Source organism: Lepidochelys kempii, chromosome 7 (assembly GCF_965140285.1).
Source record: "Lepidochelys kempii isolate rLepKem1 chromosome 7, rLepKem1.hap1, whole genome shotgun sequence".
Lineage (NCBI taxonomy): Eukaryota > Metazoa > Chordata > Testudines > Cheloniidae > Lepidochelys > Lepidochelys kempii.
This window is the reverse complement of record NC_136386.1, coordinates 52,727,195-52,753,040: the sequence shown is the minus strand read 5'-3', so window position 1 is coordinate 52,753,040 and position 25,846 is coordinate 52,727,195. Positions and strand designations below refer to the sequence as shown.

Genomic DNA, 25,846 nt, shown 5'->3' with positions numbered 1-25,846 from the left:
TGGAGTATAAAAATCAGAGTAGGCTAAAAGAGCAAGCATAGAATCATAGAAGATGAGGGTTGGAAGAGACCTCAGGAGGTCACCTAGTCCAACCCCCTGCTCAAAGTAGGGCCAACCCCAACTAAATCATCCCAGACAGGGCTTTGTCAAGCCCGGCCTTAAAAACCTCTAAGGATGGAGGTTCTACCACCTCCCTAAGTAACCCATTCCAGTGCTTCACCACCCTCCTAGTGAAATAGTGTTTCCTAATATCCAACCTAGACCTCCCCCACTGCAACTTGAGACCATTGCTCCTTATTCTGTCATCACTGAGAACAGCTGAGCTCCATCCTCTTTGGAACCCCCCTTTAGGTAGTTGAAGGCTGCTATCCAATCCCCCCCTCATTCTTTTCTTCTGCAGACTAAATAATCACAGTTCTCTCAGCCTCTCTTCATAAGTCATGTGCCCCAGCCCCCTAATCATTTGCCTTGCCCTCCGCTAGACACTCTCCAATTTGTCCACATCCTTTCTGTAGTGGGGGCCCAAAACTGGATGCAATACTCGAGATGTGGCCTCACCAATGCCGAATAGAAGGGAATAATCACTTCCCTTAGTCTGCTGGCAATGCTCCTACTAATACAGCCCAATATGCCATTAGCCTTCTTGGCAACAAGGGCACACTGTTGATTCATATCCAGCTTCTCACCCACTGTAATCCCCAGGTCCTTTTCTGCAGAACTGGAATTCTTGCCTGGGATTTTTCTGTCCTAAGTGCAGGACTCTGCACTTGTCCTTGTTGAACCTCATCAACATCGTTAATTCAAGACTGGCAAATATCACCCAAAAACTAGTAGTAGCCTATGATCTACACTTTGAAAAACATCACACCAAGCAATTTAATTCTCTCATTCTCCCTGTCCCCACCCAAACATACAGCTTTTGGTGTATTATGGGAAGTCCTTACCTTCCTCTGAAGTTTAAAGTACAGGCTACTGTCAGAGGCCCACCAGATTATTAAAAAATCAGTGGATTCAGTGCTTATGAAAAAGGCCAGAGTGCAGAACTGTTAAAATTTTATCAACAGAATAATTATAGCAATGATTTATCACAGTGCCCAATCAATATTCCTTCACCAGTAACGATGAGAGGGAAATAGTTCCACCCAACCATTTGTTACTTGGGTTGTGCAGAGATTACCAACTAGGAAGACAAAATAGCAGCAAGTAAATTATTGGATTGTGTTGCATACAAAATGAGACAGATTTCATAACACAGTGCCCTAAAAACTATTTTACCTGGGTTATTTTATTACAGAAATTACTTTAGATAGTAATTTTTGGATAGTTTTTGTGGGCAGGGTCCCGCGAATGCCATGATTCTAGGACTGCAAGACTGGCCATCTGGACCAGATGCTACAGAAAACCCCAGTAGGACCGTATGTATGTGTGTGTATGTGTGTGTATGTGTGTGTATGTGTGTGTATATATATATATATATATATATATATATATATATATAAATAAATAAATAAATAAATAAATAAATGAGAGAGATGCAAATTCTGCTAATGTGAACATTGTCACACAACATATTGTTCTCCCTGCCTTCCTCTGCCTCCCCATTTCAGCTGATTTCAATGGATGTGATCCAAAGCTAGACAAGTTTGCCTGTGCCGCTAGAAAGCCCCTTTCCCAAAGCTTCAGACCAAATTAAAGACAGAGTTCTGAATCTTGTCTGTCAGATATTTTCCTCCCTGAAGGTAGATAACTGTAAACCTGGAAGTTGATATTGCCGACAGCTGTCTCATGTCCCCAACAGTCATCTTGACCACTCTCACTCCTTACTGTCTGGTTTCATTCCTGTTTCTCTCCCTGGCCAGCACACACTGTCCTTGCTCCTCACTCTCCCCAGAAGCCAGGAGGAGGTATAGCACACACTGACCCCAAGTTCCACATCAAGGGCCCATAATTTTAGTGGCAAACTAATTAGTCAGCAGTCTGAAATGCATGGAAAGAGTAATTTGCAGCCAAATTCAGCATCATGTCACAGAATTCAGCCTAGATGCTAAAGAATGCATGGAGTGCTGATTAGAAGGGCTAAGAGAAACAGGCATATTTAGAAAAAGGAGACAAATTACTTACATATAGAGAAATTCTCTGTTAACAAGAACAATTAGAAATAATCTTGAATTACAGCAAGAATTCCCCACAGTTAATGGAACAAAAAAGTTTTACAAGTTCCGAAGAATGAATTTACTAACTTTTATGAATAATCAACTTTTCTAGCTTCCTTTTGGCAGCAGCTCTCTCCACAATCTTCTGGTCAACTGTATTTGCTGTCACGAGGCGATAAACAACAACTGGCTTTGTCTGACCAATTCTGTGACATCTATCTTGGGCCTGAAGGTCAGACTGGGGGTTCTAAAATGAACGAGATTAAAGAAATCAAATTAGCTTAATTGTTAAAAGATGCACAGTGAATTCTATTTTTCATCACTCAGCTTTCCAAGCTATCACTTTTCAGGATGAAAAGTCTACCACAGGGGGTTTTGTATGGTGGGAAAAGAGAAAGACTGAGAAAAAACTATTCAAATGTTCTGGAGAATGAGTGAGAGATATTTATCCCTTTACTAAAAAGTTGTAACTTAATTAAACCAGTTTTACAATTGAAATAGATGATGGAATTAGCCCTCACTGGGAAATACTTCTGCACCAGAATTCTCAATTTGTTTATTTGGAGCTCTTCATAGTTCCTGAAATGGGAAGAGATATGCTAAGTATGCTTGTGCAGCCTAAGTAGCTGTATACTGAAAAAGTTGAAGATGTACAAGTCCATAGGGATTAGCTTCCTAACAGCTCTTCAACCATCCTCCTGAGGCTCACAGAAGGTAGTGGGGCTGTAGCTTGCTGGAGCTTTGGGATGTCAGTTGACTGGGGAAATTTTGGGCACCAGAGACCAAAAAGGCAGCTGTTGAAATAGGGAAGTTTGCAGAAGTTGTCTGCCCAAGAGGGCTCAAACTTCTTTAAGAGCTTTAAACTTCTTCTCTCCAAGGTAAGCATTTTAATAATTATCAACACTCAAGCAGTATGCATTCTTTTCAACTAGCAGAAAAGCCTGTTTTTAAGGAAATTCAGGGACCAGCCAGTTGCCTACAAAGCAATCTTAGCTGTGATCTTACGTGTTTTGAATAGGCCAGCAATTTTTACTTATTACCCTATATTTAATCTGAATATATATATTTTACTATGTAATTTTCACATACATTACTTTCATAGATTATCTGGTAGAGCATCCCATACCACAAGATGCTAAGTGAGTATCTAGGGTTACAGTAGAAAATTGTATGATGTAGCATTTGAGAAACAGTTTATCATCTTACCCAGTCACTATCATAGATGATGACTGTGTCTGCTGCAGTCAAATTAATGCCCAGACCTCCAGCCCGTGTACTCACTAAAAATATGAAAACTTCAGGATCTGTATTAAATTTATGCATCTGGAAAAGAATACATCTAACATGAAATAGCATACAGAATAAAAGGATATGGTCAGTGGGTTTTTTTTTTTAACCCATGTTTTAAATTAAATCAGATGATGATTAAAAATATATTATTTGCTTTGTCTTTCTACAAGGCATTACATATAAAGCTTACCAACAGAGGTTGAATTTGTTGCAATTAGCTGAGTTGGATACATGCACCTAAGCATTTAAGCTATTACTTACATTTTCTTCTCTCTCTGTATAGGACATAGATCCATCCAAACGACTAAATTTGTAATTCCGCAGATAGCAATAATCCATCAAAATGTCCAACATCAGTGTCATTTGTGAGAACAGCAACACCTACAAGTAGTTAAGATTCCTCAGTATCCCTATTTTAAAAAATAAAACCGAACACCAAAAACACACAACAAGGCAACTGATCAGTTATGATCCATATTCATAAACAAAAATACCTTGTGTCCTCTCTTTTTCAGTTCTGGCAGCATCCGGTCCAAAAGTAGAAATTTGCCTGAATTCTTCACTAGATCTTCATCAACCTTAAAACAGAGTAAAAAGGAGAAGTCAAGATTTACAATCTCCCAGATGCATCAACATTCATGTACTAGGGATGACAGTTAATGCACTAGGCTTCAACCTGCGTGGCTAATCCTATCCCATCCTTTTTCAGCCTAGATCATTTGATTGTGTAAACCATGAGTTGTGGCTCAAAGTTCCTGACAGCCTCTAAGTGTCCCCTCTGAATGATAGTGGATTCAACTAGCTGGCAGTCATGCTCATGTTAATTTGCAAGACTATATTTTGAAGGAGATCCTTTGGTTTTCATTAATGGCTTATTTAGGGTTAGTAAAAATGTTAGAGGGTTAAAGCTACCATACACACATCATCCAAATTCTTTTCCCCTTTTCAATACAGTAAGAGGGTTTATGTAGTATAGAAAAGCTATTAAGATGATCTTTATATATATTCATTATAGGGCTGGGACAGAGGGTTGGGGTGCGGGCTGGGAATGTGGAGTTCAGGGTCTGGGAGGGGGCTTTGGGGTGAGGCCAGGGATGAGGGGTTTGGGGTGCAGGAGAGGGCTCAGGGTTTGGAGGAGGCTCAGGGCTGGGGCAGGGGATTGGGGTGCAGGCTTATCTCAGGTGGCTCCCGGTCAGCAGCGCAGCCAGGGTGCAGAGGCAGGCTTCCCATCTATCCTGGCACCGCTGACTGCATTGCACCCCGGAAGCAGCCAGCAGGTCTGGCTCCTAGGCAGAGGCATGCAAGCAGCTCCACGCAGCTCACCCCGCAGGCACTGCCTGCCCCCCCCCCCCCCACTGGTTGGGACCAGACACTGAACTTACTCTCTCCCATATCTGCTGTAGGAAATTTCAAAACAAGACTGAATCACATTGGTAGGGTTTTGTGGAGAAACGTACTATACAAATCTAAAGCTGTTCACTGGCATTACATTACCTACAGTAATTTTCAAAAAACACTGCTTTGAATGCTTCAGGATATGTACCTTAAATTGCTGCGTGGCAGGGTCCAGTGGATATTCAATGAGATATGGATGGTTACAACATTTCCTCAGTAACATCATAATATTCTGCAGTTTAAGGTTGATTTCTGAATCCGTAGGAATGGTCATTTCTATCACTGGCCTTACAAAGACACGTAATGTTTTTAGTACAGCAAAATGTCAATGCATTTCAAGTGCAGTACAACCTAACAAATGTCTAGAAGACCTACTGTGAACTACTAGATTTTCAGAATTAGAAAAAGGATAATGCAGTTTTTCATTTATCTTGATTCAAAATTTAGTTTCAATTTTATGTAATATTTCATAGTGTATTAAAAGGGATCTTCTAAGTTAAAGATATTTTTAAAACAGGGATTTTTTTCTTCAAGATATGCACCTCTCTTTTTCTACTTCTTCTTGCATTTTGCTGATCAGTTTTTCCAGCTCATCAGGCGTATCACCATCTCGTTCACGGTAATCAACCGCTTTTCGACTCCGACGCTTTGGTCGTCCTGTAGGACTCAACTCCACTACTTCTTCCTGTAGCAAGCGATACGAATTATGACAGTCAGCAGACGTTTCTCATGTGTCATTGGGGGGAAGGGGAGAGGGCAGCTAGATGTGACCCAACCCCTTGGTGTCCCAGTGATTCTCAACATATCTGCTGCTTAAAGAGTCTCTTCACTAACAGTACACATTTCCCAATATTTATTATTGAAGGTACATTATCGGGAAAATATTTTATACTGCCCAGATTTCTCTGCCATTGATGTAGTGAAGACTGGTCTGCAGCTGACATGAGAAAAAGACAGTTACCTTTTTCTGTAACTGGTGTTCTTTGAGATGTGTTGCTCATGTCCATTCCATATTAGGCATCTCCCAAGCAGTACCAATGGAGACAGGCAGGAGTTAATAGATTGCCACACAACTCTGCCAAACCCAGCATGAGCTGTGAATGTGTGGACAGATGACCAAGTCACAGCTCTACAGATGTCCTGGATAGGGATGTGCACTAGGAAGGCTGCCGAGGATGCCTGAGCTCTAGTCGAGTGGGCTCTGACGATCAGCGGGACCCCCCCGCCAGTTCGTAACATGTCCATATGAAAGAGGTGATCCAGTTGGAAATCCTCTGCGAGGACACTGGAAAGCCCTTCATCTTATCCGCTGTGGTGATGAAGAGCTGTGTTAATTTACGGAAAGGCTTGGTACGCTGTAGGTAAAAAGCCAAGGCCCAACGGATGTCCAGCACGTGAAGACGGTTGGGACAGAACACCGGGGGGCGGGAGGGGGAGGAGATGATGTTCTGGTTCATATGAAAGATGGATACCACCTTCGGCAGGAAGGCTGGGTGGGGCTGCAGCTGAACCCTGTCTTTGAAGACCATGTACGGCAGTTCTGAGGCCAAGGCTTTAATCTCAGAGACTCGTCTTGCTGATGTCATTGCCACCAGGAAAGCGACCTTCCATGACAGGTGGGAAAGGGAGCAGGAGCCCAGCAGCTCAAAGAACCAAAATCCCACTGTGGGACAGGGGTCCGTACCTGCGGGAAGAGTCTCTTGAGGCCTCTCAAGCATCTGACCATGATGTCATGAGAAAACACCATCTGGCCCTGGATTGGTGGGTGAAAAGCAGAGATGGCTGCGAGATGTACTCTAATGGACAAGTGCGCCAGGACCTGGTTCCTCAGATGAAGCAGGTAGTCTAAAATAGACTGTACAGAAGAATGTGAGGGAGAGATGCCACATTCGGACGCCCAGCGGGAAAACCTTGTCCAAGTAACTCAGTCTGGTTGAGGGCTTCATATTCCCCAGGAGGACCTGATGGATCTCATCCGAGCAGGTCCGCTCCTCTGGGTTCAGCCACGCAGCATCCACACCGAGAGGTGGAGGGACGTGAGGTTGAGGTGTAATAGCTGACCGTGGTCCTGTGACAGCAAGTCCAGCTTGTTAAGCAGGGGCCAAGGAGGGGCTGCTGCCAGGTTCATGAGGGTGCCGAAACATTGCTGGCGATATCATGATAACCTGTGCCTTGTCTCTCTTTATCTTTGCCAGGACCTTGCTGGTGAGTGGAATCGGAGGGAATGCATACATCAGGCTCCCTGACCAGGACAGGAGGAAGGCATCGGAGAGGGAGTCCTTGCCCAGACCCGCTGGGAACAAAACCGATGGCACTCCCGGTTTTGCCTGGCGGCGAACAGGCCCACTTGGGGAGTTCCCCACCTCTGGAAAATCATGCAGGCTACCTCTGGGTGGAATGACCACTCGTAGTGAGAGGGTAAGTCTCTGCTGAGGTAATCCAGGAGCGTGTTCTTGACACCAGGGAGGTGACATGCTTCCAAGTGGATTTCATGGCTGATGCTAAAGTCCTAGAGATGGACTGCCTCTTGGTTGAGAGCCGACGAGAGTGCTCCCCCTTGCCTGTTGATGTAGAAAATCAAGGCTGTGTTGTCCATCAGGACTCTCACCACCTTGCCCAACAGGTGAGGTAGAACAATCTGCATGCCAAGTGGACCGCTCTGAGTTCTTTGATGTTTATGTGACACATCCTCTCCTATTGGGACCACATACCCTGGGTGTGGAGATTACTGAGGTGCGCACCTCAGCCAAGGTGTCAGAAACTAACTGGATGGAGTGAGGGGGGGGTGTCGAATGGAACTCCCTCTAGGACTGTCCTGCGATTGATCCACCATCACAGCTAGGTAAGATTGTTGGGGGTTGGTAAGGATCTTTTCCAGGTGATCCCTGGACTGGAATAGACCGTTGCCAGCCATGTGGATCCCAAGATGCAGGCAAACCCTGGCCATAGTCAGGGGGAATGTGGAGACTTCTGCGATGAGGTCTGCCAATGTCTGGAACCTTTCTAGTGGCAGAAATGCTCTGGCACAGGTCGAGTCAAGCACCGCTCCAATGAACTCTATCCTCTGCACCGGAACTAGCATAGACTTTTTGTCATTCACCAGTAGGCCCAGGGAGAGGCACGTGGCTTGCAAAGCTGCAACATCCTTTTGGACCCGAGACCTGGAGCTGCCTTTGACTAGCCAGTTGTTAAGGTACAGGTAGATCTGGATACCCCGATGCCTGAGGTAAGCAGCCACCACTGATATGCACTTGGTAAACACCCTCAGTGCTGTTGCCAGGCCAAACGGGAGGACTGCAAACTGGTACTGGTCAGGTCCCCACCATAAATTGGAGGAAGCGTCTGTGTCCTTGAAAGATCGCTATGTGGAAGTATGTGTCCTTCAAGTCGAAGGCGGCATACCAGTCTTCCGGAACCAGGGAAGAGATGATAGAGGCCAGGGAGACCACATGGAGCCTCAGCTTCTTTAGGTACTTGAGTCTCGCAGGTCTAGGATGGGCCATAGACCGCTCTTGGCCTTTTGGATTAAAAAGTACTGGGCATAGAACTCCTTGTTCCTGTACTCTAGAGGAATCTCCTCCACCACACCCAGCAGCAGTAACTCTTTTACCTCCTGCACAAGGAGACTCTCGTAAGGGTCTCTGAAGAGGGACAGGGAGGGGGGGGTGAAAAAGGGGGGCAGAAAGAAACTGGAGGGTATAACCCTGTGCCAGTGTTGAGGACCTAGCGATCTGAAGTTGTAGCGATCCATTCAGGAAGGAAAAAAGGAAAGGCAGGTGGAAAATACTGGGGAAGATGGATCCAGAGAATAGTCTGGTAGTTCACCCTTGGGTGCACCCTCAAAATGATCAGTTGGCCCCCTGCTTGTTTCAGGTTGAGCTCGACTGCGCAGAGGGTGAAGCGGGTGGCTCGGATGACATTTGTAGCCTGGGCTTTCTTGTGAGGCAGGTCCTGCTGAGGCAGACTCGCCGGCTCTGAGGCTGTTGTGGTTTGAACCGCTTATGCGCCAGGCCTGGGACGTAAAGGCCCGGAGTTTTGAGGGTGGTATGGTAGTCCTTTAAACCATGCAGCTTGCTGTCTGTTTGCTTTGCCGATAGGGACTGGCTGTTGAAGGGAAGGTCCTGCTTAGACTGCTGAGCCTTGGCAGACAAGCTAGAGAGGAGCAACCAGGAGGCTTGCCACATGGAGATGGCAGAGCCATGGTGTGAGCAGTAGAATCTGCTGCATCTGACGCCGCCTGGAGGGCCGCCCTGGCCAGGGTCATACCTTCGTCAATAACCGCTTGGAATTCCATCCTGGACCCCTCAGGAAGCAAACACTCGAACTTGGCCATGGCTTGCTACATGTTAAAGTCATATCGGCCAAGGAGAGCCTGGTGTTTGGCCACTGTTAACTGAAGGCTGGAAGATGAATAAATTTTATGTTCAAAGAGATCCAGTATCCTTGAGTCATTATTGTCCTTGCCTTTCCCTGTGGTTAACTGCCTCAACCACAAGGAAACTGGGGGCTGGGTGGGAATAAGTACTCATGTCCCTTAGCTGGCACAAAAGTACTTGCGCTTGCCCTTTTGGAGATGGGGGGGATGGAGACTGCCACAGGGCTTTAGTAATCTTATGGGGTAAAGCCACCATAGGAGGAGCAGAGGATGTCAAACAGGGAGTCCGAAGGCTCCTCCAATTCCTCTGCCTGAAGCCTCAGGTCAGATGTGACCCTCTTGAATAGTTTCTGGTACGTCTTAGCATCATCCTGAGGAACTGGGTGAGAAGGCCCCGTGATAGCCTCGTCTGGTGACAAGGATGATGCCGGGGCACAGGATCCTAAATGCCCATTGGTGGTCCAACAGCTCCTGGACCTGTGGGGTCTTTCCCCCCCCGAAGCCTCAAGCACTGGAGGGGGCCGGCATTGAGTGGGCAGCCTGGGTGACCCCACAAGGGTTCCATGGATAGCATGGCACTGGCCACTGTACTTGGGGCCATAGGATGGATTTCAGTGCAGATGATGTAGATGGCACCAGAGCTAGTCCTGCAGTCAGGGGACCCTACTCAATGATGGAGCTATAACCGGTACACTCGGTACCGGAAGACCAAGATCAGATGGGGCAGTGGCTCTTGTCTGACTGGTGTTAGTCGCTGCGCCTCAAGGTAGACCTGTCTGAGTGAGACAAATGTCTTGGTCGGAGCCTCGGGGACCTACTGCGTTCAGCAGATCAGTGTCGGAAATCCGGCAATCTATGCCTGACGTGACTCAACTGGTACTGGGAAGTTAAGCAGGACCACAAGCCAATTGCCAGGAGGATCCTCTCAAATACAGCAATCTCCATCTTGGAGACAGATGACGATGGGCTAGTGATCACTGCCTTCGGTCCCCTGATCAGTCCGTGATCTGTACCGAGCTCTTGGAGACACGAGGGGTTGGTCTTAGTGCTCCTGCCAGGGGGCACATGCCTTGGGGGGTCTGTGCCAGGCTATTGGCGAGATATGCCTCGAATCCTGCTGTCAGTGCCCAAAGTCAGGAGACAGGAAAAGGGCTCCGTTGAGCCTGCTTCTCTATCTCTGAGGCGTGAAGGCTTTCAGTAGGCAAGTGGTGGCGGGGTGTCCCTTGCGATGGGGAATGGTGCCACTGAGGCAGGAACATACGTAGCAGTCCCAAGGCGAGTTTACCTTGAGACTAGGGTACTGCCAGAGTGGGCAGCACCAGAATCATAGAATATCAGGGTTGGAAGGGACCTCAGGAGGTCATCTAGTCCAACCCCCTGCTCAAAGCAGGACCAATCCCCAATTTTTGCCCCAGATCCCTAAATGGCCCCCTCAAGGATTGAACTCACAACCCTGGGTTTAGCAGGCCAATGCTCAAACCACTGAGCTATAGCGTCAGGATCTCCTGAGATAGCTGTAGGGCTTCAGGTGTCAATGGCACCTGAAGCTGACAGAGGCCTCCACTGCTATCTGGAGTTGCAGACAAGGTATGGGATGGGTTGCACCACTCGACTTGAGATGGGGCCCAACTTCCCGAAGGAAGTGTTGAGTTGCCAGCGTGGGTCTTGGCTTGCCCCAAGCCCTCTCCTTTCCCTTGTGGGAAGCAGGAGCTCTTCCCCTCACTGTCTTCTTCAGCTTCTTTGCTGGCAGGGAGGGACAGCCCAGTGGTTTGAGCATTGGCCTGCTAAACCCAGGGTTGCGAGTTCAATCCTTGAGGGGGTCATTTAGGGATCTGGGGCAAAAATTGGAGATTGGTCCTGATTTGAGCAGGGGGTTGGACTAGATGACCTCCTGAGGTCCCTTCCAACCCTGATAGTCTATGATTCTATGATCCATGGAGGGGGAATCGGTGCTGGCTCGTGGTAGTGCCGGCAGAGCACTGCGCACCAACGCCCTGGTGCCAAGTTGGACTGTCGCTCCGGTGCCAGAGCAAGTGCCGACTCCATCAGGAGCACGTTAAGACGGTTGTCCCGCTCCTTTTTCATCCTGGGTTTGAAAGACTTACAAATACGACACTTGTTACTTATGTGACCTTCACCCAAGCACCTTAGGCAGCTACTATGGGGATCGCTGATGGGCATAGGCTGTTTGCAACGATTGCAGGGCTTAAAGCATGCCCCGTCCCCAGGCTGAGTCCCGTTCGGGATTAAAGAAGACTTTAAGAACTACCACCAAGGGTAACTAATTCGACTACTAACTATATACAACTATATGTCCACAGTATTCTTGCCAGCAAGTTAAGGAAGTATGGGCTAGATGAATGGACTATAAGGTGGACAGAAAGCTGGCTAGATCGTCGGGCTCAACGGGTAGTGATCAATGGCTCCATGTCTAGTTGGCAGCGGTATCAAGTGGAGTGCCCCAAGGGTCTGTCCTGCACCCTCAGCAAGTTTACAGATGACACTAAACTGGGAGGAGTGGTAGGATACGCTGGAGGGTAGGGATAGGATACAGAGGGACGTAGACAAATTAGAGGATTGGGCCAAAAGAAATCTGATGAGGTTCAACAAGGACAAGTGCAGACTCCTGCAGTTAGGATGGAAGAATCCCATGCACCGCTACAGACTAGGGACTGAATGACTAGGCAGAATTTCTGCAGAAAAAGACCTAGGGGTTACAGTGGACGAGAAACTGGATATGAGTCGACAGTGTGCCCTTGTCGCCAAGGAGGCTAACGGCATTTTGGGCTTTGTAAGTAGGAGCATTGCCAGCAGATCGAGGGATGTGATCATTCCCCTTTATTCGGCATTGGTGAGGCCTCATCTGGAGTACTGTGTCCAGTTTTGGGCCCCACACTAAAAGAAGAAGGTGGAAGAGTCCAGCGGAGGGCAACAAAAATGATGATGAGGAGAGGCTGGGGGAACTGGGATTGTTTAGTCTGAGGAAGAGAAGAATGAAGGGGGATTTGATAGCTGCTTTCAACTACCTGAAAGGGGGTTCCAAAGAGGATGGATCTAGACTGTTCTCAGTGGCAGCAGATGACAGAACGAGGAGTAATGGTCTCAAATTGCAGTGGGGGAGGTTTAGGTTGGATATTAGGAAAAACTTTTTCACTAGGAGGGTGGTGAAGCACTGGAATGTGTTACCTAGAGAGGTGGTGGAATCTCCTTCCTTAGGAGTTTAAGGTCAGGCTTGACAAAGCCCTGGCTGGGATGATTTAGCTGGGGATTAGGTCCTGCTTTGAGCAGGGGGTTGGACTAGATGACCTCCTGAGGTCCCTTCCAACCCTGATATTCTACGATATTACAGGGTTTGTAAAGTTCTCAAGAACGGAGAACAAAACAATGCTAATTAAAGCAGCAAATGCCCCAGCACCATCACTGGTGGCAAGAAGGAACTGAGGGTGGGGAGAACCAGGGGTGCCCCTTATACTGCAGCATGTGCACACCACTCTAGAGGGCACCAGAGCCAGTCCCTTACAGATACTGCTGAGGGAAAAACTTCCAGCACCGGTGTATGTGATGAGCACACACACCTAATATGGAATGGACTTAAAGAAGAACCAGGCTCTTATATCTGACCCTACCACGTGTGTACTTGGCTTTGATTTATCATGCCAGTCAGGGTCCTTCTGATACCTTTTCAAGTGGGCCAGGGTCAATGTGCAGCCAGCCTGCACACCCGGGGCACATCCATTTATGGCCAAAGAGACAATGTCACACATTATTGAGGACTGCCCTCTGACAAGATTTGATGGCGGTCTGAAGTCTCTACACTTTATAGAGGAGGCTGCCACAAACTGGCTTGGCAAGCTCTGCATTTGCTAAGAAAATGACTCGAAGGTCACCCTCTTGTCCTACCTAAAAAAGTTATGTTGTGACAATAACTGAAGTATGACTTCTGAAGATGTCCAGCGGTTTACTACTTAACTAAACATAAATTCTAATTTTTTAAAAAAGTGGCTTCAATTCTCAGTACACAACTTTATATACTGAAAGCCTCATTTTCTAAGAGGTGCACGGGGACTCATTGCTTTTGTGGACTATCACAACAACCTTAATGGTCACTTGAGCAAGAGGAAGGTCTCTTAGCTGTGAACTACAGAAATACCATTATGTCCTTTCTAGGCTAAAACTAGCCAAGGAGCAACATGCTCTAAATTCTATACCCACTGACGTCAACAGCAATGAATTCCAATTGAAATAAGTGGCAGAAGGATTAGGCCCAGAACTATTCACAACAAAAAGCTTTTGCTCAATTTTATTATTTTCTTCAATAATAGTCAGTGCTGAAGTTTAAAAAGACTTAAGTATATGGAAACTTTGACAGGGTAATAAGCCAATTTTGAGCTGAGAGGCAATGAAATAATAGACAAAAGTCAAATCAGGAAAATATTTTAGAGACCTGTAACAAAAAAAATTTGACACCAAAATTGATAAGGTAGAATGTTTCTATTCAACTTCAATGTATAGAATTCTAATATAACTAATGAGCTATGCATCTGTACACAAAACGAAACTGGTAAAAAGTGTTTTAGAAGTCACTACTAGTGTAACCAATGCTATGGTATTTTCATTTGTGAACCGTAATTGTTTTTATACATTTCTGAAGTCCACAGTAGTAGGTACCTCATTGTTTCCGAGCAGCTTTTTAATGGTCCGATTTACAATAGCAGTATAGAAGGTTTCTTGTTTCTTTGCCAGTGGTGCGTAGACCACAACTTCTCGTTTAGGAGGAACCTCAAGAGCTACATCAGATTTCAGTCTTCTCAATAAGAAAGGCGTCAAAATCTAAAATGTAAACAAATACATACACAACCATTAAACACGTGGGGCCAAGCTCTCTAGTGCAGTGGTCTCCAACCGTTTTACGCTCAAGATCACTTTTTGAATTTAAGGGCAACCCAGGATCTACCTCGCCCCTTGCCCGAGGCCCTGCCCACTCCACTCCCCCCCCCTCCATTGCACACTCTCCCCCCACCCTCACTCACTTTCAGCAGGCTGGGGGTTGGGGTTTGGGAGGGGGTGTGAGTTCTGGATTGGGGCTGAGGGGTTCATACTAAAATACTGAGAAATCCTTATAATGGTAATGCAGTTATTGTCTACATGCCATAGCTTTGAAAAGTGGCTATTTAAAAATTTTGAAAGTTACATTCCCTAGGAACTCTATGGACTTAAACATTTATGTGATCCTGACACAACAATGAAGTAGTGCCCCTACTGGATTACAGGAGTTGTCAGTGAAGAGTCAGCATTTGTCAACAGTTACCACATAGCATATCTGGGAGACAAGTTTTTCCATAGAGCTGGAATAGGAAAACAGTGGTGACTATTGGCAAGTGTTGACTTTAAAAAAAAAATAATAATAATAAAAAAAAAAGCAGCGGCCACCTAACAATAGTTTGGTTTTGCCTTTGAATAGGGGAATAAAACCCCATTACAAACTTGGAGAGTAAGAAGTGATCCCTGCCCACTGCCAACAAAATGATCTGAGATAAAAATACGTTTGGGTCACATTCCATAAAAGACAAACTTGAATGACACACACAACTCAACTTAATGTTAATGATAGTGCATGGTACCAGTTTAATCTGCTGGTGAAACATCAAGTGCTAAAAAAGTACAGAAACAAAAGTTGCAGTTAGCTTTAGTCTTCAGAATTCTCAATTTCATTCCAAAACCAAAACAAACAAAAAAAAAAATTATCAAAGACTCATGCCATTCTTTTAATCTTCTAATGTTGAGAAGGTCCAATACAAAATAAATGCAGAAAGTGCCAACAATGCCAAAGATGCAACACCAGACCTGCTAAGTTGTGTTATGATCAACTCCAAAGAAGAAATATGTTCTAAAAAATATGCTCGGGATTAAAGGCGCAATAAAACTTTAAAACAAGAACAGCAAAATCATCAAGATCCCAGACCTGGTGCAACATGTGTAAGATGTTCTGCTCCCTTTCTTTAGCAACAATATCTTCAGCAATTTCTGTAATGCTTGTAATGTCAAACCAGGACTCAAAGCTAGAGACAGAGACAAAACAATTCAAGTTATTTCATATGCATTATTCGTTGTTATTTGAATGTGTGTCAAACTCCAAAAAAGTTTCTAAAGCACATTATGTATGAAAGATGTAAGGCCAGACAATTGTAAAACTGAATTATAACAAATACAAATGTTAGTTGGAAAGCACAGTGCAATGTGTTATACAAAACAACATTATTTCTGCTGTAGAACTAGACCTTTGCAATCTCTTTCCAGCTTAGCACTGAATTCAAAGTTGTTTTTTGGCACTGCGATGTGACAGGTAGTCATGAAGGAAAACTTAATGCTTCCTGCTTGGCTCAGAGGGTTTTAATTTTTGCTCACTGGCTAAGATATGAAAATTGTTTCCCTCTCTGTAGAAGCAACTTCAGAAATGAAAAGTCACCTGAGGAAGGGAGAAACCATTCAAGCCCCTCCATCACTGAACAAAGATGAATCCAATCATTGTGTGATATGTTATCAATTTATCCAACTCAAATGAACAGATGGATAGTTGTAACGATGCAGGGCATTAGTTCTGAGCAGCTCATGCAGAACACACACAAACAGTCTGGGCCAATAGACCATGGCCTACCTTTTCAAGTCATCAAATACATCTGGCAGCAGGAAGTTAAGTAGTGACCAGAGTTCTGCCAAGTTGTTTTGCAAGGGAGTGCCAGTTAACAGAAGTTTATTGTCAGCATTAAACCGTTTTAATTCCCTGATAAGACGACAGTTCATGTTCTTAATCCTATGTCCTTCATCCACTATCAGATACTTCCAGAAGCAATGCTACAGAAAGAAAAGAAGTCACCTAGCATTTCAAGAAATGTGATCTTTGCCACATCAAAATATATATTACAGACAGCACCAGTAGAACTGCCTATTATGGCTGCCCAACACTTCCCATCATAAGACCCTATTGTCATTTTCTTATAACTTTGCCAAACTTCAACTGTTTAGGCAAAAATTTCCCATGCCTGGAATCTACCTCAGGCTGGAAGTTTTGTTTTGTTTTGGTTTTTTTGGGGGGGAGGGAAGGGAGATTGGGGCGGGGGAAGGGGAGGGAAAATTTCACCCACAAACAGCCCAAGTTGTTTCCAAGAACAAGGCTAACAAAAATATCTTAAATTCATGTGACTTTATCTGGGTTCCAGTGGAGCAGGGAGTTAAAAATCGGCAAGGACTGACCTGTGTGTCAGGGAAGTGTCTTTCTAAATATTCATAAAAACCCACCCCAAATTTGGCCATGTTATAAAGCTGTGGAAAAGTCTCAGTGTGTACACACTCAGTGAAGACCATGCTTGAGCAGCGGGCAACCTTAATTCTGGCACTTCCTAACTGTTAACTTTGCAACCTTAATGTTTTTAATGTAGTTTGTGTAATATTTTATTCAGTATATTATTCAGGAGTGCACAAACTGATGTAGAACTGAAATGTTATTACGCTGGATATCGAAAAAATATGCTGCATCAGGAATGCTCCTTCTTTGACTCTACAGTGAAAGAGATGACCATTATTAAGCAACCTCCTGTCTTAAGTGACCACTCCAATGTACTCTACTGAATACAAATTCTACTCCAAAACCCACTGTGACACTGCACCCCATATTCTTCATAGTAATATTACTAGGATATGATTATGGCATAATTATGAGGTGTTTTGTACAAGATAAATCATGTGGAGTGTCATTGAAAATGTTATGATTTGACGAATATAATTTTCCCATTTGTATGCATCTAACATATTTGTATCTGAAGTTATGAATACTGACTAGGGATCTGTATTTCAAATGGGCTTACTCTGGAAAACACCCATAGCCAGCCTTTCAGGTACAACAATGAAGCCAGACGGGGCCATTGGCCCATCAACAAAGACAATGGACCCTGGAAGAACTTAATCTTCCTGTGAAGGTTCCACGCAGCCTGTAATTAATGCCTGCTATGACTCAGGGTGTGTATACACATCGCAGTGTGTGTAAACTAAAAAGTCTGTGTGTAAACGCTATCTGTCCACCCCGTGAGCGGTGTTAGCTTTGTCAGCAGGAGAGCACTCCTGCTAACAAAGCCGTGTTCACACTGCCACTTGCTTCGGCAAAACTTGTGTCTTTCGTGCGCGTGGGGGATGGGGGAGGCACGGGCACAGGCTTTTTAAAGTACCCGTGAAAGACAAAAGTTTTGTTGACAATGTTGCAGTGTAGACAAATCCTCAGTAAGGTATGCAAGGGCCTGTGACCAGGCCACATGATTCTGGACTCCATCTTGGGATGCCAATGTTTTTCCACAAGCTGAGGTTTGGAACAAAGGGTTCCCACCATATGCTAAAGCTATATAAGGAGTGACATCTGTTTTTCTTCACTCCCCACACAAGACGACAACTAGAAACACCTGAGGAACAAAGACTGAACTGGGGGAAGTGCTGGACTCAGGCTAAAAGGATTTCTAGTCGTGTATGAAAGACCTGGGGATTTCAAGCTGTAAAGCAAGAGCAGCTTGTTCCTTAAGAAACTGCAAGCCCGCTTGTATCCTCTCTCAGGGTGAGAAACTGCTAATTCACATCCAATCCATCTAGTATATTAAGCTTAGTTTGTGTTTTGTTTATTTGCTAGGTAATCTGTTCTGATCTGTTTCCGGTCCCTTATAATCACTTAAAAAAAAATCTTTTGTAGTTGTTAAACTTGTTTTTGCTTTATCTAAACTAGTGAGTTTGAGTGAAATGCATGGGAAATTGTAGTTCAAGGGGCAAAGGCTTTTGCATATTCCTCTCCACATGGGGGGAAGGAGGGGGGAGAGAGAGGCGGGAAGGGAACACTATGAGCTTATAATGTACAAATCCCTGTGCAGTGCAAGATGGTATAATTTTGGGTTTATGCTCCAGAGGGGGTGTGTGCCTGTGGAGCGGAGAGTCACTTTGGCTGCAGACTTTCTACTGGTACTGCATGCAGTGGCTGGTCATAAAGCCTGTATGTCACTGCAGCTGGATGTGTCCCTACGTGTGCGAATGCTGGTGGAAGTGTAGGACTGGGAGTGGGTCTGCAGCTTATCACAGCAGCACAGTGAGAGGGAGCCCAGGCTGGTATGTCAGAGAGCTCAGTGGTACCCCAGTTCCAGGTGGCACCCCGGGGGAACCAGTCATAATCACCTCCCCTTTAAACAACCAGTTTTGGTCCATCTGTTGAGAGATCACTTAGGACAAGTTTGCATCAGGCTATGGATTATGCTTGCCTTCTTATTGTAATTTCCCTACCATTGTCCACAACCCCTTTTGGGTAGTGCATTCTACCTTTTTCATAAAGTTACTAAATATGCCAATCCAGGGCTCTAGACACGGAGGGAACAGTGCATTTGGAAACTGATAAAAGCAGCTATAACTGTTACAGTCTGACACTGCCACCGGGCAGATAGAATGTTTGACGTTTCTACTGCAGTAGAAAGCACTGTTTAAGCTATATTAGGGATAATGAGGCATTCCACCTGTCAGGGTGTACTTGTGTACCTGCAAGGCATTTCTGTCTCTCATGGCTATTTCAAACGAAGTAATGACCACAGGATGAATTTGCAGTGAACCTTCTCGCCTGTGAATTTTTTGAACCAATTTACGACGTTCCTGCTGGGCTCCATGGTACAGCATTATGGGAATCTAAAAGGAGTTTTTATACTGCCATTAATAAGTAGCAATCAAGAACCCACACATTTTAAAGTAATCACATTAAGAACTATCACTGTGGTTACAATACATATAGAAGAAGTTCCAAACCAAAACAGTTATGAGAATGAAATAATTTGCTCTTCTAAACACTAAAAAGTAAATACTTTTTACCTCTGGAGTGAATCTCTTGAACTCGGACATCCAGTTAGGAAGAGTAGACAAGGGACCACATACTAAGAATGGTCCAGGGACTCCTCTCTCTACCATCAGTGCTATTGTGGCAATACATTGGATTGTCTTTCCCAGTCCCATTTCATCTGCCAAAATGCCATTAATGCCATTTTCCCAAAGCATCTGCATACACAGAAAGATACACATGCCTAATAAGCACCAGGCATCCAGATGAATATAAACACCTGACTGCATTCACCATTTGCCTCCTGCTATCAATCTTTTCCCATATGCATATTTTCAGAGTTAGATGAATAAAATTTCTACTTGCCTAACTTAAATATAAAGGATCTATGTGCATGTGCCAGTCAAATATTTACGCATACATGTGACCAGTTAGGTGGCCAACTGGCCTTGTGAAAGTGCAAGAACTTGGACACATCAGGTATCTGCATGCCCTTAACAGAAAGCTTATCCTTAACTGACATGGTAACTTCGCTGGAAATTTTCTGCTGACATTTTTCATGCTTGTTTCTAAACTAAAAGGTAATTTTTTTTTTTTAATAAAGTTTGGTAAAAATTCTGTTCGGTCATTTTTGAGTGATCAAAGCAGAATATAGATACAGTATTTTATATTCAGACACTTTAGTGTTTAGTATAAAAATAAATTTTAAAAGTTAACGCTTGCTCCATGAATAAATATGCTTTACAAGTTAAATACAGAGACATAGCTAACAAAAAACCAGCTGCATAATTGTACTGTCATGCTTCTGCACAGAAATAGGAATCTTCCTACATAGTTACACTGATATTTTAGCCAACTAGCCTTTATCATCTGCTTTCTAAAAATCAGCACATTGTTACCTTTAAGTTTGAGCCAAAAATAATGAGGAAAAAACTTGCACTTGTATCCTTTTAAGCTTCTTTGGTGGATAAAAGGCGATTTAAAGAAAAACTGGGAGAGGTGTTTGTTTGTTTTTTAAACATTAGAAAGTTAGGTCTTGTCTACCCGGAAAGACACTATGGCCACATCTATACTAGGAGCGCTTTGGTAGTATAGATATACCAGTATACTATTCAGACAAAGTGTGCTCCTAGTGCGGACACAACATATACCAGCAAAACTGCACTTTTTCCAGTAAAGCTTATTCCAACCCCCTAGCCCGAGAGAAATAAGCTGTAACATGAAAAAGCGCAGTTTTGCAAGTGTACCTGTGGCTACAGTAGGGGCCATTTGCTGGCACTTTTTCACACCCTTGACCAACATAACAGTGCCAGCAGAAATCTGTAGTGTAGGTATGCCCTGTGATGAATGCAGAAGACTTAATTGGGTCTATTCTGTTCTCGTTGCTAAGTCAGGCTTTCTTTTTCAGTATGTAGTGAAGTGTACAATTTAGATGAAACTGAATGTGCATGTAGGCTATTTTTATTTAGCAATTGGAACAAAGATTCAAGAGAGAAATGGATTTTAAAACACCTTTTAGAAGGCTCTTGGGTCAATACCATTGGTCACAAATTCCCATAAGGAGGAAACACATGCCTGAACCTGGGTTGGACCTGCTGGATGTTAAGCAGTTGGTATACTCAGGTTCCTGTCTAAGAGTGGGAAAATGGCACAAGATTCCACCCTGGGACAGGTACGGGCAAGAAGCCTACCACCTGAAGAGGTGCACTCAGAGAGACCAGACATTGAACAGGTGCAGTTAGCCCTGTAATCATGAGAAGTTGAAAGAGGAAAGACTTTTAGTCAGAATATTTAAATCTAATACATTTAACTCCAATGCCCAATATAAAGTCTTTGTTAAAAATTCAAAATACCAACTCTCCAAATAGGTTGCAAGAGCTCACAACACATATCAGATCCCCAAGACATTCTCTAGTTAGAACAGGGAAGACTAGACTTGATACTCCTGATATTTCTAAAGTGAAAAATCAAGAAGAAATTTTTTTAAAATATCCACGCCTCTTTTATACATCATAAAGAAACAATAGGTGCACGAGCCCAATTTTGTGTTTTAGAAATCCTTTACAGGCCACTTGTAATTCCAAAACAAAGATGGAAGCACTGAATTTTGACACTTGGGATAGAGCTAATCTGAAGTCAGGTAAGGAACATCCTGCCTGAAATATCAGTATGTTGTAACAGGGGAAATGGAGTACAGTCTCCCACATGCATTTTTTACTCCTATTAGAAGAGTGGCTTTAAGCTGTCTTCCTTGAAAATTTCCACCTGGACATTACGTGGCAATGCCCCCATACATATTCTCTTCTTTTAAAGGAACATGTATGTAATTTCTACAGTTCAGTCAACCACACAGGGCTGGAAAGGCCAAAGCTGACATGGACCGAGAGTTCCTTAAAACAAAAATACAGCTCTGCACAGCTTTTGTGCCAAACCCAAAAGAAACACTGTTCCCCCAATATACTTAATCTGGAAGACTTTGAAACATGACCAATATCATCTTCTGTTGAAATAAGTAGAAACATAAGATTTAGGCTAACATATAGATTCATACCCTGAGCCATTCCATGCCTTCAACTTGGTACCACCTCATAACACCTCCTGAAAAAAGCTTTGGCTGTTGAAAGGGTATTGGCTGCCCATTAAATTTCCGTACTGGATCAAGGAAGTGCTTGGCATTATGTCGTACAGCTTGTGACAACCTATCTTTAATGACGCTATTAGAATCTCCATTTTTCTGTAGGTCTTCTGCACCCAGTTTGTTAGAAGAGCTTTCATCCTACAGAAGGAAGTTTAGAGAATTTAAGCACAAACATTGCAAAGCTTAGTTAACATACTGAGCAAGCTGCTGAGACTTCTGGCAAATCTCCAAGTCAATGTTATTGCTACAGTTAGGAAAAACAGCATCCAGCTGCAATGATAAAGGCAGATTTAATCGAAGTGTGGCTGACCACACACAATAACTCAAGCACAAAATTTCCAGTGATGATATTGCCACTTAGCCAATTAATATTTAAAACATTCAACTACTAAATGGCAATGTATCCTTCAACTCTTCGTAGTTTAAAAGCAATAATATTTACTAAATAAAATGATAATGTTGAACACCAAGTTGCTATCCATAAAAGTGAACTGACCTCAAAACTTGACACACAAAGGACAGCATATTTCACGTGGAACGGTTTCCCTTTAAGGGAATTCTAGTGACCACTAAAAGTTGGCTCCCCCCTCACATTCAATTCCCTAGAAGAACAGAGCAGAAAACTAACAGCCAACCCGCCCCCTCTCCCCGCACCTTATTAATTCTCAGAACTAGAACACTATATCACGTGTATGTTGCAAGCCTGATCTGATATTCCAGCACTCGGTTTTTCCTCAGCATATGACTTATACTTTGAGAGGCAAAGATGTTTCCCTTGTGCTCCACACTACACTATCAAACAATTCACATTTAACACAAGACAAATTTAGGCTCCAACTTCTGGAGGCTTGAGCTTAATACTAAATCAGTGCACCATTAAACCCAGGGGTGGGCAAAGTTTTTGGCCCGAGGGCCACATCGGGGTGCAAAACTGTATGGAAGGCCAGGTACAGAAGGTTGTGCCTCCCCGAACAGCCTGTCCCTCACCCCCTCACTGCACCCTTCAGACCCCCTGACACATCCAACCCTCCCTGCTCCTTGTCCCCTGACCACCCCCTCCTGGGGTCTCCTACCCCTAACCACGGTCCCGGGACCCCACCCCATATCCAACCCCCCCTGCTCCCTGTCCCCAGACTGCCCCGACCCCTATCCACACCCCCACCCCCTGACTAGCCCCCTGGGACTCCCACGCCCTATCCAACCCCCCCTGTTCCCCATCCCCTGACTGCCCCCCCAGAACCTCCACCTCCATCCAATCACCCCCTTCTCCCTGTCCCCTAAATCCCCCACCATGCCGCTCAGAGCAGCAGGAGCTCGCAGCCCTGCCGCCCGGATGGAGCCAGCTGCGCTGCCTGCGCGCCGGCGTGGAAGGGGGGACAGCAGGGGAGGAGCTGGGGGCTAGCCTCCCCGGCCAGGAGCTCAAAGGCCGGCAGGATGGCCCTGTAGGCCAGATGTGGCCTGCCAACCCTAGTTTGCCCACCTCTAATTAAACCCCTTACTTTTAAAACTTCTAGTAGAGCACCTAATGCTATAGCAGCTAGGCATTTTATTTACAGAACAAGTTTAAAAATATACCACATAAAGTCATTCATAATGTATAAGTAAAACCACCACTTTGTCATGAATAAAATCAAGTTAGACAAAAATCATATATCTTATATAGGGTTCCCAGTGCTTATCTTTCCTAAAATTGTATTTATTCTATATAAATGTAAAAGATGCATATTTGTTTTTTTATCAGTTAGAATGAAGAAAGAAATTGAGCTAATATATTTTAGACATTTCCTCCCAGTTTAATACAGAGAGCAACAAGCAGCAAAACTGTATTTCATACCTCTCTCTTTAGCAAGATGTTTGGAGGCATAACCCAATACAAAATTTCAAGATAAAGAATTTTATTTTCAGATACTTTGATTTTAAAATCACTTATTCCATGTTGGTATGTGCTACTTAGATTAACAAATATAGAGAGTTAGAAAAGTAAGTTTTCAGTAATAAACAACAATTAAAATATGGGGGCAGGAAATGAGGTAAAGCGATCTAAAATACAATGATGAATTTTGAAATTGAAGACATTTAAACTGGTTTTACAGTGTACACTTAAATTGGAACAATATGAAAGGACATACCTGATTTTCTACTTTGCTTTTTTTGGCCACTGACAAGATTTCCTAGAAATAAAAAGAAAACGCTAGTGTAAAATATGCTTTACAGCAACTTGAAAAACTAGTATAGCAACATCTATTTTTGTAAAACCTTTAATCCCAGGATCTGAAAGTGCTTTAAGTGAACCTCAACCAAGTATTATCCTCATTTGCTGATAAAGAAAACATGCATAGATAAAGTAAGTACCTTGCTCAAGGTCACACAGATGGGAATACAAAATAAAATAAAGTTCACATTTTTACACGCACACACGTTAGGGAGAGAAGAAATGGGTACACCTTCTGGAAGTCTGCTTAAATTCCTCATTTTGTTAACAAAGGTGTATGTAATTATGTTCAAGAGACAATAATATAAGCTGCAGAAATCACATACCATCACATTTTAGTCAATAACCTCTCTGAAATGGCACATCAATGAATTCTACGTATGTTTAAAATATGCTACAGTACCATAAGACAGCAGTATCTGGAAGCTACATCACAAGTGAATGCTAATGTATAGAAAATACTTTTCTATTTGCTGCAAATTACATAAAATGCACTCTTACCTCTTTGGACATGACTTCTGAAATGTAATAGGTTTCATCTTCTCTTCCTCTTTTTTTCTTCACAACTACAAGAAAATATCACAGAGCTCTTAAAAGCTCAAAATACTGGTAAGCCACATCAAAAATTAAGAAAACTGAGTACTGAAATATAGACAAAAAGCAAAACCTAACGATAGATAAACCTACCAGATTTCTCCTCTTTTTCATCAGTTAGATTCTGACTCTAGAAAGTGAATATTTAAAAGCGTTATCAACTTAAATATTCTCTAATATCTCTTGGACAGATAAGAGAAAGATGTAATCAGCACTGACATGTTTACATAGTTTGTAACTGTATTTGACATCATTTTTGAAAATTGTTACTCCCAAGCATTGTAAATATGTTTCTAAAAATAGCATCTAGCTATGTTAGAACAAGGTTCAACATAACATGCTCAAAATATACCATCAGGTAGTCGTGAATAAAGTTTGGGCTAAAAACTGTTTTTTCAAAAAGTCTGGCCCACTTTGGAGAATCAAGCCCTTCTAGATACAACTGTTCAAAAAAAGTTTAAGTATGGCTTTGCTTAAGAGGACAGTTGTGTGACATGGACATACATGGAAAAGGCTTTATGATAGTGTATATACATGCAAAAGCAAAGCCAAAGACTGGGAAAAAAAAAATTTTTTTCTACTAACTTAATTTTTAACCTTTACCAATCAAGGAAAGGTTACATACAGCCTACTCTGAAACCCATATTGCTGTATCAATTTTAGGGAATTTGTCATGCTGATCCCAGAGAAGCAATTTGTATAAAAACAGCCAACACATCTTACCGTTGCCGCTTTTAATAACATTTCTTTCTTTTTTTCTAATTTCTCTTTCCTTTTCTGCTCCTAAAAAACACAAAGTTCTTACTTGTATTGAACAGCTGCAATAAATCTACCCATTATAAAAATACTAATATACACCGAGTACACACAGCTCCATATTAACAATGGAAACTGGGGACTGGTTTTGCTTTTGTAGTCATATATTTTAAAATGGTGCCAAGATGAAAGCTGATAAGTAGCTGAAATTGCTTGGCAGTGGGTAAGTAGAATTATTTTGTACTGCTTTTTGCTGTATATTTTACACAAAACTAATGGCTTAAATGTAATGCCTTACCTGCAATCTATTTTTGCATGACATGCAGCTGCACTTTCAGTTTTACACTTTGCATTGTTCCAAATACAGCAAAAGTGACCATTTAACTGGACTACAGTGTCTTTAAAGGAAGTAGTCTTCTGATTACGTTGAAGAAACTAGGATTTCTAATTAAATACGGTTAAAATTCTCACTTTTCAGTCAGGAATTCTTAGAATCCTCACAGATCTCTTTGGTACATGTAACACGGAGCAATAAATAAAAGCATGGAGTTTTAAAATAGGAACATGTTAAGCAAAATACCCTTTCCGA

The 25,846-nt window shown here is 43.3% G+C and overlaps 1 protein-coding gene across 12 annotated transcripts in view; it reads right to left on the bottom strand.

Annotated features, from left to right (window-relative positions):
- HELLS (helicase, lymphoid specific) overlaps positions 1-25,846 on the bottom strand; it is a 45,981-nt gene that overhangs the window by 5,022 nt on the left and 15,113 nt on the right. For 8 of the 12 annotated variants that reach the window (XM_073352725.2, XM_073352739.1, XM_073352734.2 and 5 more), the window contains exons 4-20: positions 25,225-25,284; positions 24,595-24,631; positions 24,409-24,473; positions 23,825-23,866; positions 21,609-21,833; positions 19,093-19,275; positions 18,769-18,912; positions 15,869-16,065; positions 15,176-15,272; positions 14,810-14,864; positions 13,882-14,045; positions 5,381-5,523; positions 4,987-5,125; positions 3,938-4,021; positions 3,705-3,824; positions 3,360-3,476; positions 2,241-2,400 (exon numbers count right to left, since the gene is read on the bottom strand). In XM_073352725.2, coding sequence (XP_073208826.1) covers positions 2,241-2,400; positions 3,360-3,476; positions 3,705-3,824; positions 3,938-4,021; positions 4,987-5,125; positions 5,381-5,523; positions 13,882-14,045; positions 14,810-14,864; positions 15,176-15,272; positions 15,869-16,065; positions 18,769-18,912; positions 19,093-19,275; positions 21,609-21,833; positions 23,825-23,866; positions 24,409-24,473; positions 24,595-24,631; positions 25,225-25,284 — 2,032 coding nt within the window. The remainder of the gene's footprint in view (positions 1-2,240; positions 2,401-3,359; positions 3,477-3,704; positions 3,825-3,937; positions 4,022-4,986; positions 5,126-5,380; positions 5,524-13,881; positions 14,046-14,809; positions 14,865-15,175; positions 15,273-15,868; positions 16,066-18,768; positions 18,913-19,092; positions 19,276-21,608; positions 21,834-23,824; positions 23,867-24,408; positions 24,474-24,594; positions 24,632-25,224; positions 25,285-25,846) is intronic. The other 4 variants (XM_073352728.2, XM_073352735.1, XM_073352729.2 and 1 more) reach the window with 4 other exon arrangements.